This window comes from Natrix helvetica (assembly GCF_964273705.1).
Source record: "Natrix helvetica genome assembly, chromosome: 2".
Taxonomy (NCBI): Eukaryota; Metazoa; Chordata; class Lepidosauria; order Squamata; family Natricidae; genus Natrix; species Natrix helvetica.
In genome coordinates this window covers 73,346,779-73,359,976 of record NC_138552.1, presented here as the reverse complement: position 1 = coordinate 73,359,976, position 13,198 = coordinate 73,346,779, and the positions used below count along the sequence as shown (strand labels likewise).

The window sequence follows — 13,198 nt, the reverse complement described above, 5'->3', positions numbered from 1 at the left end:
TTTTATTTTATTTTTATTTTATTTTTATTTATTTATTAAATTTGTTAGCCGCTCCCTCTCCACAAAGGGACTCGGGGTGGCGTACAATAAATAAAAACTCATATTATAAAATTACACATTGTACGGAGGAGGTATAAAACACAATACAATATTATAATAACATAGAAATATTAAAATAAGTTAAATTAAAACCCCAATGGAAATTACAAGTTTAAAAATTGCCAGGAGGAATAAAATGGAGCTATGGTTGAGCCAGGCCTGCTAGTTGAAAAAGGTGGGTCTTGAGTTTTGAACGGAAGGAGCGGAGGTCAGTGGTAATCCTAATATCCGGGGGGAGGTCATTCCAGAGGGCTGGGCCCATCACAGAGAAGGCCCTACTCCTGGGCGCCGCCCTCTGGCACTGCTTAGTGGACAGCACCCGGAGAAGTCCCTCTCTATGAGAGCGAATTGGTCGTAGGGATGTATGGGGCAGGATGCGATCCCGCATATAGCTAGGTCCTGTGCCATGGAGCGCTTTGAAGATGGTAATCAATACCTTGAAACGCACCCGATAGACCACAGGAAGCCAGTGCAGCTCGCGCAGGAGAGGTGCTATATGGGAGTATCTCATACTCCCCATGATCACCCGCGCGGCCACGTTCTGGACCAGCTGCAGTCTTCGAGTGCATCTCAAGGGAAGCCCCATGTAGAGAGCATTACAGTAGTCTAGGCGGGACGTCACCAGCGCGTGAGTGACTGTGCGAAGGGCATCCCGGTCCAATAGGGGGCGCAATTGGCGCACCAGGCGAACCTGGTGGAACGCCCCCCTCGCCACGGCTGCCACATGGTCATCCATGGACAGCCGGGCATCCAGGAGGACGCCCAAATTGCGCGCCCGTTCCATGGGGGCCAGTTGTTCGCCCCCAATGGCCAGTGTTGGAATTAGCTGGTTGAACCGGGGGGCCGGAAGCCACAGCCACTCCGTCTTGGAGGGGTTGAGTTTGAGTCGGTTGTCACCCATCCAGACCCGTACGGCTTCCAAACACCGGGACATCATTTCAACGGCCTCGTTGGGGTGGTTATAAATAACATACCTACAATCCTATCAATTTGTAGTTATGCATCATTGTAACCAAACAACCATAAAACAGCAATGTACGCCTAGCTAAAATCCAGGAAAATCATAGTTACTGTACGGCATTGTTTTGGATTGAATTCTTATTTTCTTTTTGTTGCTTAATCCGATATAAAAGCCAGTGGCTAAATAAGAATTAAACATCTTTAAAGCTTTTTTGTAGTAAATCAGATTCTTGATGATATAATAATAATAATAATAATAATAATAATAATAATAATAATAATAATAATAATAATAATAATAATAATTTCAGTTATTAATTCACTACTACCACCACTTATTCTGCTACTAATAACAATGTAGGCTTTGCTGACAAAAAAAGGAACAAGGGCAAAGACAGAATATTACATCCTGTGGCTTGATAAGTACATTACTAAACAATTCAAACCCTGTCTGGTACATATAAGGCTTTAGTAAAGATTTCATTTTGCTTCTGTCTTCAGAGTCCTCAGATACTCATATAATCTGCTGCTATGTCCAAGTTCAAAGAATAGATAAAAGATGTTTTCTTCTATATAGGATGAATTAATCTAAAATTATAGTATCACAGAATGTACAGATTGGAATAGACCTCGGAGGTCATCTAGTTCAACTCCCTCTGCAGTGCAGGAATCCATTTGTACAGCATATCCTGCAGACTACCATGCAGCTTATTAAAGGAGCAAAGGAGAATTTGCAGCCAATTGCGGCAGTTGGTTTCATTGTTGAATAGTAATTACCATTAAGATTGTTTTTTCTGTCACATCCAACCAAAATCAATTTCTTTGTAAAACCGTTATGTCTTGAAGAGCTTCAGAAACAGCTCCAGGAAATTCTATCCCATCTTCCACATGACAGTCCTTGAACACATATCTATTGTGTCTCCTTGCAAACTTCTCTTCTAAAATAAAACATGCCCAATACCTTCAAGGATTCCTCATAAGCTTTCCCTTCCCTTTCCCAGCTTGGTTGCTTTTCTCTCAACTTTTTATCAATGTATTTATAGAAATGCGATGCTAGAAATGGACATCATATTCTAGATGCAATCTGACCAGTGCCAAATAGTAACAATGACTTCTCTTAACCTTGATCCCACTTCATGGGTGAACTGTTGAGCAGTAAAGTTATTCCTACCACCTTTACATGCTCTAATTAGGTGTTTCATTTTTCATAATAGGTTTCTGCCCATTATTCTAGCTTGCCAACATGCCCTCAGATTAGGCTAATGACCTCTAAAGTGCTTACTATATTCTGATTTATAGAATAAAATAGTGTATCTTCTAACTCATTCATGTAATCATTTACAAATATGTTGAACGGCAAAGGATCTAAATGGTATCTTGCAATATACCAATCTAGAGCTCTCTCCAGAATCACAAACATACACTTATTGGGCACTGTTGTTCAATCTCTGTCTGCATCCACCTAACATACCATAATTAACTCAAAATTTCTTATTATCTCTATTAGAATTCCGGAGAGGTCTTTGTTGAATGATTTGCTTTGAAAGGAATGTTTTCACCTCATGGTAAACATATGTATATCATACCTAATGTTTTTACCTTACTCATTTTTTATTACAAAGTGCCAAGAATGGAATTCAGGTTTGGGTTTCACTATATATTCTAACAGATTTATATTTTGCCTTTATTTCATATAGGTCCAGGTCAGAGGTGAGTTTCGACAGTCACTACTGCTGGTTCGGTTGTGTGTGTGCATGAACGCACTTGATGCATGCTTTGCACACATGCTCAGTGCAATAAAAATGCTTCTGTGCATGCACAGAAGCAAAAAACAAGATAGTGCCACCTATGGCGGACCGGGAGAACCGGTTCGGGGGCTTGTCAGGCCTGGGTTGCTGCCGGTTCCAGCAACCCAGGCTACCAAACCACTACTGGTTCGGCCGAACTGGTCCAAATCGGTAGGAACCCCCACCACCGGTTTAGGTGGTGTATGCAATGCTCCCACCTCCTATTTTCCCCACAACAATAACCCTAAGAGGTGAGTTGGATGGGAACAGCATCCTAAGTCACTCAGCTGCCTTTTACGCCTAAGGGAATCCTACACTTCACAATCTTGTACTTTCTAGCTCTTATCTTCTCCATCAAACTGGCTCTCACAATTTAACACCGGTCTAATATTATTTTAAATGTAGGATTCCTGAAGAATTTTTTGCCCTAGCAAAACACTTGGTAATTCATGCCTGTGCAACTTGTGAGCTGGGAGATGAGAGAAATATGATTAGTTCAAAGTGCAGTGCTACTGAATTCTAAAGCCGCAAATCAAAGGCAATAAAACAATTTCTGACAGAGAGGATGAAAAGATAGATTTGCTATTATCCTTCTCCCATTAAAAAAAAAAAGACGATATCAACTTCATTACAAGAGAAATGGAGAACACAGCTGTTAGGTACCCAGGAGAAATGAAGCTGGATAACCTCCAGGAAAAGCATCAGATTTCCTTTATCTATCTAACTTGCAGGCAGCAGTTCCAACTATCAAGGAATCTATGAATGCTGCAGCAGGTGTGTTAGTATGAATATGAAAAGCAAACGGAAACGACTTCATTTTCTCCTTCAGATTAGTACATTTCATCTTTAATCACAGAGAGAAGTTCCTGTGTCTTGACTGGGCGCCATTCAAAAATGATTTGAAGGAAGTGCTCTGGACCTTGTGAGTGCAACACTCCTCTGCTATTCATTAAAGTAGCCTGACTTTTCCCCCCCAGGTTTCTATGTAAGCCTGAAAGAAAGGCACCACTGCTTCAGGGAAACAACTCATTAAAGTTAACATGAAGCAGACACATCTTTTCCTATGGATATGTGATGTGTTTGGTTAAGGATTTGGAAGCAGATGCTGTATTCCTACACACGCCCCCACATGAAATTTTAACCTTCAAATCTGAAATGCTATATAGCTTTTCCCTTTTCTCATTACTGAGGACCTGCAGCCAATATTTCTACCAAAAAAGGGAATTTGGCCACATAGTTGCCAAATATATGCATTCAGTGTTGTGGTTTCCCTGAAGCCTGGAAGTTCATGATATCTAAGTTTTCAGTAAATAAAAACTATGCTTGGCATTATACCGTGTTTTCCCAAAAACAAGACACGGTCTTATTTTCTTTTGATCCTCGACCTAAGCACTTGGCCTTATTTTCGGGGAGGTTTTATTATTTTTGAGGTGCAGGAGGTGGTGAATGTGGTCACTTCATGGCTGCTGCTGTGTTGCAATATTTTTGGGGAGGCTTATTTTGGGGGAGGGCGCATGTGCTCAAAAGCCCAATTGGGCTTATTATGCAGGGAGATCTTACTTTTGAGGAAACAGGGTAGAGGAAAGACTGTTTGTCAGAGATCTATAATGCCACTATGAAATAACTTTAACTCAAAATGTTGCACTTGAAGTATATCTTCATTTTTGTCTAAAAAACAGGCCCATCATAATAACAAAATGATTCTCCTCAATTCATGACTACAGAGGGTTTGAAGCATCACTTTGATATAGAAATGAAGTGAGAATTCCAAGAAACGATACTGAAATAGGAAGTAGAGCCAAATGCTATTCTCTTCTGAAAAAAGTAACCTTAAGGAGCAAAAAACAAAACCTCAAATGATCCTATGATCCGCGAAGAGGTTTTTTTTTTTAATTAATGCAAAGTTTTCTGGAAGAATAATTTTTACATCATCAACTATTTTTCCAGGCACAACATTGGACATTTGTCTACTTCTGCCACCAATTATGGTTTTCTTTGCCACAGATTGTTAGGTTTTTTTTTAATTTCCCCCTCTGCTTATCATATTCAGACTTACCCAACATGCTCCCATGATAAGAGATTAGATCAGAATTATTTTTTATTTGAGAATTCTTTTTCAATACCAACAAAAGCTCTTGAGGCTTTCTAGGAACTAAAAGGCAATATTTCACATATCTGAAACAAATACAGGGATCTTCTCTTACCCCTACACAACTCACACATACAACATAAATCAACAACCTCAAAATGAAAAACAGAATAAAATGATTTTTTTATCTTGCAAGTAACCACTATATTCAAGTTCTGAATTTTGGCCAGTAAAAGCTCGGATACATGCTGGTTTGTTTTAAACTAGTCATCATATTTCAGTTTAAGCTATCTCAATGGCTGTTTTGAGATTAAGGGCGAGGGAAAAATATATAGTGCCTTCAGTTACTGGAATAACAAATTAAACAAATAGCATTACTGATTTGAATTTTGTAAACAGTTTATTGTAGGTCATGAATGCACAAATGTCATTCTCCAGGTGTCACCTCTTACATCTCCTAGTATCTTACCTATTGGTGATTCCACTGGGGCTATGGTGATTTATTCTTCAGAAATATTTGCAAAGCTACACAGATGCATCAAAAACATACAGGGATGATTTTTTTAAAACCCAAAGATATATTTGCATGCGCTTTTTGGCAATAGATTTGTACTGAATCCTGTTGTTTAGTTTTCAATGTGTGAATAGATGTAAATAAATTTAAAACCTTATCAAATTTAATGGAATAGATATTATGCACATGCACAAGTGTGTATATACACATGCATTTTGCTTTGCCACAAAAGACTACCCTGCCATATATCAAGAACTGTCAGCTTAGTATGCAGATTATATGGTAGTAAAAAGCTAGATACATTTCAGTGAAAAGACTCTGTCATCCTTGAGTAAAAACTCTAGATTAATAAGATACATTTCTCCAATCTCTATCTTTGAGCTTGTTTTTATTAAAGACTAGCCTATAACCCGGCATTGCTCAGGTATTTATTTATTTATAGGAGGAAAATGTCCAAACCAAACGTAATTTCTAATGTTGGATTTCCCCCCTTACTAGAGGGAGCCCCCTTGTGGAGTATTGTGAAGCTGTTACCATGGCAACTCTACTGCGCTGTACAGTAGAAGCCATTTTATGGAAGTACAGTAGAAGTCATTTAAAGGCACAACAGGCTGCATTTTAACAGAACAAACCTCCTCCCCCCGGGATGTGTTAGGGGTGTCTTACTCCCACAGTATTTGTCTCCAGAGAATAAGTCATCTGTGTACCAAGTTTGGTTGAAATTGCTCGAGGCGTTCCACAGTTATGCTTGAACACACACACACACACACACACACACACACTTGTATATACATATAGATTGCCCAATCCTAGTCCTTGTGCTTAAGGTTTAATTCAATGTTTAAGAACGAAGTGTTTTTATTTCTTTGTATGTCTTTGACTGTCGTAATAATGAATCATTATTATGGTTCATTGCACAGTACCCCATATGTTTAAACTGCCATTATTATTGTTGTTGTTGTTGTTATTTTAATGCAATAAAGCATTAATTACAAATATTATGACAGTTGAAAGGAATAAAAAATAGAGAAGGCAATAACTATAAGCTAAGAGAGACCATGACAAAAACAACATTTCCTCCAGAAAATGCTGCCATAGGCACTAATTATAATAATGTGAGAGACAAGTAAAGAGCTGTGCCCAAAAACTCTCTAATGTTTTGACAGGAAGAACAGTGAAATTACCAGTGTTATTAACAGATATGTGAGTGGCACAAAGAGCAAAAAGAATAATGAAGTCTTATTGGCTTGGTTCACAGGTCAAAATGTGCCTTAAACTAAAGCTGGATGAAACCAAGACCTGTTTTAGGGGACATTTTAAGGAATAAAATAGGTACCTTAAGGCTCTACAAATTCCTAAAAATGTAAAGCATAGGTAAAAGCCTTAGTTTCACCCAATTTGGGGAGCTTTGCCAACTGCAAAATGGATGGCAAATTCAGGCAGTCTGCAAAAACAATTTTACATTTGTGGATAAGGAGGATGAGCCGACATTTGCATTGCTGTATATGTAAAAGATATGTCCAAATAATATGAATTGTCCTTAATTACTAAAAAAAATGGATGGAACTAAATTGTTCATCCTTAAACAAGAATGCATCCTCTAAATGATTAAATGATGGTTTAAATTATCAAAACATCTAAAGAGCTATATATGCTCATACAAAGCATTCTGTTTTAATCTTGGTGTTAAGGTAGATTCCTGGGTCAGGAAGTTGTGAAAATCTCAATATCTAAAATATACTAACAAAAGCATATTTTATAGATGAACAAGAGACTCACATCCTTGCCAATCAAGTCCTCTTGATTTTCTACAATTCCCCAGGGAGCTATTCCAATAGTGCAGATCTTTCCTCTAGATTTTGAAGCATGGTCTTTCAGTGCATCTCCAACATGCCGAATAACTCCTGAAAAAGAAATGCCAACATATGACAGGATGACATTAATATTTGCTATAAAAATGTCTGTACATTAAATTTTGTGATACAAAAATGAAAACATTATGAGTCAACTAGAGATCAGGCAATTGGATTAAGATTTAAAATAAAAGCAAGAAAGCCACCCACTGTATAGTTCAGGATTTCATGGAAAGCTTTGGGCATAAATAGAAAAAGTATGTTTACCTATAACATTGCCTTAAGTCACATTTTGATTTAACCAGAGCTTGCATTTAACCTTGAAGATAAGTGATAACAGAATTCATGATCATAGCTCAGTGATGACGAACCTTTTTTGGCTCCTGTGCCAAAAGTGGGCGGGAATGCAGGGGAGTCGTGCGCGGGTGTGCCACATCCATAATGCTATGCGAGCATGGCCAGAGCCCGGCTTTCTAGGAGCCTGGGGAGGGTGAAAACAGCCTCCAGAGGGCAAAAACAGACCTACAGGAAATCTGGAAGTTCGGGAATGATGACTTCTGGTTTGTCCGTAGGGCTGATTTTTGACCTCTGGAGCCTTCAGGAGGCTTCCCTGAAGGCTTCAGAGGGCGAAAAACAGACCTACGGACAAATCAGAAGACACTTTCAGTTTGCTTGTAGGGCCGTTTTTTGCCCTCCAGAGCCTTCAAAGGAAGCCTCCTGAAGGCTTCGGAGGGCGAAAAACGGACCTATGGGCAAACAGGAAGTCACTTCAAGGAAGCCTCCAGAGGCCGAAAAACAGCCTCAAAAGAAGGCCGAAGTTAATTGCCCAGCTGACAGGGCAATGCCTTGCGTGTCCTGACAACGGGTCCACGTGCCACCTGTGGCACATGTGCCATAGGTTCTCCATCACGACCATAGCTAATTCATTACATGCATTCTTGCCTCTTTTTTTTCTAATCTTGAATAGGGATACAGAGGTTGTGGTGATCCTGATATTTTTGGCCTGCAACTCTCAGCCACCCCAGCCAGTACCGCAATGGCGAGGAATGCTGAAAACTGTAGTTCAGCATCATTTGGATCAGAGACTTGGCAAAAGCAAGAATTAGGTTTTTTGTCTTTTTGATTTATACAGTAGAATGGTTTCCATTAAAGAAGCTAATTTGTATTGTACTATTTTTGACTGAGTGGATGTTGGAGGTAAGCTGAGAGGATACTGGAGGTGTCTACATTGGGTTGGAATATAAAGTGTTCATGTATGTATCAGGGAGAAGAAATGAGCGATGATCATCAATACCTTATGAAGATCCCTCAATTTCTATTGTAATTATGAGGCACATACCAAGATCTCAAGTTCATAATTTCCACACAGGAAACAGAGATATTAATTTCTCTGATCCTTGAATTCTACTTATCCAATCCATTATTGTTATATTTAATTATCAAAAATAATAATATAAAGAGGTGGAGGTAGCATGGTCCAATGTTTACCTGCCTTTCTGCCAGTTCTATATCTCTGTGTTCAATACTCTGAAGTTAATCTCAATTTAGGAATACACTTTTAATACATTATTTCAACCCTCTGGAGTTGCATTAAACTATCATCAGTGCCATGGCTTTTTGCTCTTTGTCCATGGTTATTGCCTTTGCTTCTGTTTTAACTGAAAATAGCTGATACAATTGGCAGGCAAGGAAGCAGCAGGCATTTAACCTTCCTCTCCACCTGGACAGTATCTTGACAAATATTGTTAATGGACCATTCCTTCCAATGAGAATAACAGCAGGGGTGGTGTGAGGGTTGTGACCATGTCATTAAGAGTTTTTTTTTTAAGTTCTTCCTTAGAATCGTATTTTGGTTATCTACATTTTTATAAATGTGCCTGCTAAATGAAAATGTGTATTTAATGTGATGTTTATGAAAAAAGGAAGGAAAGGAATGTGCAGTGATATATTTCTTTGACAAGCCTTCTGAGAAATACTTGCTCCAGTGATTTTTCTCTTGATAGTTTTTATTACCTGTATTTACTCCGCCTGTAAATATCCATGCTCCAGTTGTCATAGCAGCTTTAATGAGGCCTTTCCCAAATACTTGTTTGAGTTTTGGTTGCAGTTCAAAATTCTGGAGACCTCCATGTACTGAGATGAGGAGTTTCGGTAGTTCAAGCTGCCATTCCTTGGTCATCAAGTGTAGAAGAAGATCAGGTTTTGTGTCAAAAGACACCCGCACATACTAGAGAGCAAGGGGAATTGATGGATAATGTAAAAAAAGAGAGTTAAGTTTGTAATAAACATATTGATTCCATCTCTGGTAACATGAAAAATAAGAGGCAAGAATATTAAGTATGTTCATCATTTTGAATTGACCAAATATTAAAAAGACACACACACACACCTTGGGATGGGAACAAAATCTAATAATGGCAACATTTAGCTAAATGGAAATTCTATCAATGGGGTTCTTGTAATAAAGTAAGACAATTCCATGAAATCGTTGTATGTTCTCTATGGTTATAGAGCAGGGGTGGGTTCCTGCCAGTTCTAACCTCTTCTATAGAAGAGGTTCCACAAATCTACAGTGCTGTTTAGAACCAGTTCCAGCTCCCTCCCCCCGCCTGTCCGCACATCATCAAGATTTTAGAGCGAGAGGAGGAATTCTGTGAGTTGAAGTCCACAAGTCTTAAAGCTGTCAAGTTTGAACACCCCTGGATTTTTTTTCTAAAGGGTTAGGGGTTCAAGGGTCTTGTAACTTGACAGCTTTAAGACTTGCATGCTTCAAATGCCAGAGTTTCTGAGCCAGCATTTTGGTTGCAAAGCAAGGGGGTTGTTAAGTGGGTTTCACCACATTTTACAAGTTGGCCATGCCTACCCAGTCACATGGCTGGCAAATCACTCCCACCCGGTCACATTGCTGGCAAGCCACTCCCACAAAGCAGGCCACACCTACAGAAGAGATTTAATTTTTTTTTGAAACCCACCACTGTTATAGAGTTAAAACATCTGTATATAAGGTAGCTAACACTGAACCAGAAGATTTCATTTCATTTCAAGGTTCATCAAGCACTTCATCATACATGATTGCTCATGCATTTCCTGATCATGATGATTATTATCATGATGATACAAAGTTCATCATGCATTTCAAGGTTCATCATCATTCTTAATCAAAAATGGTTGTAAAGAGTACTTGGGGTTCTGGGCCTTTGGATCAGATTATGATAAAATAGTTTCCCATCCTATGTCCTTACTACTGATTAATTAATTTAACTCTAAATTAACTAGTTGAATCTGTAGCAATACTGGTGGTTTGCAAATGCTGGAACATAATATATCTATTTATTTATTATCCCATCTTTATTATTGTTATAAATAACTCAAGGTGGGCAACATAATAATATTCCTTCTTCCTTCTCCTATTTTCCTCACAACACAATACTATGAGATTGGTTGGGCTGAGAGAGAGTGACTAACCCAAGGTCACCCAACTGGCTTTCATGACTAAGGTGTAACTAAACTCAATCTCCTTTTTTTGAACAAGCACCTTAACCACTGCACCAAACTGAAAGTCACTCATTGGAGGAGCTAGCCATGGAACGTGGGCACCAATGCAGCATTTTCAGTTTATCTATTTCATTGTTAAATGTGACGTGTAAACATTGTCTTAGTATGAAAAGCCTATCAGCAAAAATAGTTTGCCAGTAATGGGAAGAAATGTGTTGCAATTAAATGAGACAGGGTTTTTTTTTATTCAAGCAATATTCTATTAAATATTGCTTGAGTTAAAATTACATTACATAGCATAAGATCAAGAGAATTTTAAAATTGCTTGGAGGTGGGAGATTGCCCCTGTGACTATGTAGGACAGATGGGGTGGAAGCTAACCACCAGATCACAAGAACACAAGAAAGTGGTCAGACGAGGAGATCCAAACTCTTTGGCAGCCTCACACTGCAATGGACAAGGGTATAATTTTGCAGCTACTAAGATTGTTGGATAAGCAGGCACAAAAACAGCCAGGGAAGTGATTGAAGCCTGGGAAACAGGCTCCTCATCAGTCAACAGGAGTGCTGATTTATCACCAGCCTATCAAGTACTTAGAAGGTGACGGCTGGGCAACACAAGCAAATGACAGCTAATGACTTAAAAGACAGTCATCAACATACCCCAATCAACATCTAAAACCCACATACACCAGGCACTAAAAATACCACACACAGAACCATGCACACTCTGCTAGAGAGAAGTTCCCTGAAGATGGGCTCCAGCATGAGTCCGAAAGCTCAGAAGACAAAACCTCTGGTGACTGACGTAGATTGGATCCTGCAACATTATCGTGGCACACTTATATTCGCCTTCCTTCATGAGAATCTTAAAACCTACTCAGTATACTGATTACCATTTTGAATCGATAATTGACAAACAGCAGTAATACAATAAAATACCAATTTTCCAAGATTGTGAGATACATAGAATAAGTTATGAGTTGCTTTAAAGAAATTCCTGCTACCTTTATACAAAGAAATTGTTTCTATCTCCATGGCAGTAATCATCCCAAAGATAGAAAAAATGGATTATGTAAGCCAAGGTCCATTCATGTAAGTACAAAAGCAGTAAATCTGTGTAATTTATTTGACAAAGCATTTCATGTGCAGGCAAAATAGCATCCTGAATTTGTGTCTTCAATAGGCTACACAAACTACTGGATCCTCTCTAAATATTGGTGTGACTGTTTCAAGGCTCTCTATAGTCTTCTGGTATATGTATGTGTGTGTATGTGCATGCATTTATATGTGAATACTCAGAGGCTGCTTCCCTCAAATGAGTTACATATGCCTCTAACTCAATTGTTCCATTTAATGATATGCCAAGTTTATATTAATCTTTTAATTCCTATTTATTGAATCAAGCCAATTTCAAACATTGATTTAGGAAGCTTTTAGATTTTTACAGTAAAGTTATATTAAATTAATATTAGAAGTTGAGCTGAAGGAAAAAGTATGAGAAGAGGGAAGGACATGAATCTAAGGTCAGCAAACTTAATATATTGTCATTAATCTAAACATCATAATTATCCCTCATTTAACACAAAATAATGTTGAATTTTGACATCTGGGGGACTGGCATTTAGGTTACATTGCTTCTACAATTACACAATTGAATATATGCCAGAACACCTATTTGCCCTCCATTTACAATTATATAATCAGTAGCATAGCTTAAAAACTGGTCTGGCAATAGCCACACCAGGAACTCACAAAGTTTTGTAGTACCCATAATCCTTAGGAACAATGAACACAGTGTGACACCAAAAGCATGGGTGCTTCTGGGGGCACAGGAGAGACTCAATAGAAGGCAAATGGCAAAACGTATATTAAGGCACCAAACCTACAATATATGTAATTGTTGAGATGCACATATCTAAGTCTGGGTTTGGCACTCTAATGACATTGCAAATGTCATCATTCTTACATAATCTCAGTTTGCTGCAGATGCCCATAGCTACATGCTTGCTAAATCTTATTAAGATGGAATTGCAAGGTCAATGCATCTTTGATTATTTAAAACATTTATATAGCTGTCCATCTTTAAATCAACTTTGAACAACTCCCAATCTAATAAAAGATATATGATATATAAAGATATAAAAATATATGACAGATAAGACAGATAAAATTAAATATAAAATATACATTACATTATATTAAGGCTATAAAACTCAACTGATTAAAATATTAAAAATAACAACACATGGTGCCAAATCAGTTCTATTATGGGATTATTTAGTTTTCTCCCAATACTTGGAGGAAAAGGCAGGTCTTCAAAACTTTATAGTGGATGCCTGCCAAACTTCAGGCGGCACAGTGTTCCATAGGCAAGGGCTGCCACAGAAAAGGCATGCTTC

The 13,198-nt window shown here is 38.3% G+C and overlaps 1 protein-coding gene across 1 annotated transcript in view; it reads right to left on the bottom strand.

Annotated features, from left to right (window-relative positions):
• The window catches only part of TRPM3 (transient receptor potential cation channel subfamily M member 3), a 355,262-nt gene that overhangs the window by 93,916 nt on the left and 248,148 nt on the right, over nucleotides 1-13,198 (bottom strand). The window contains exons 4-5 of the mRNA XM_081940262.1: nucleotides 9,316-9,529; nucleotides 7,229-7,353 (exon numbers count right to left, since the gene is read on the bottom strand). Coding sequence (XP_081796388.1) covers nucleotides 7,229-7,353; nucleotides 9,316-9,529 — 339 coding nt within the window. The remainder of the gene's footprint in view (nucleotides 1-7,228; nucleotides 7,354-9,315; nucleotides 9,530-13,198) is intronic.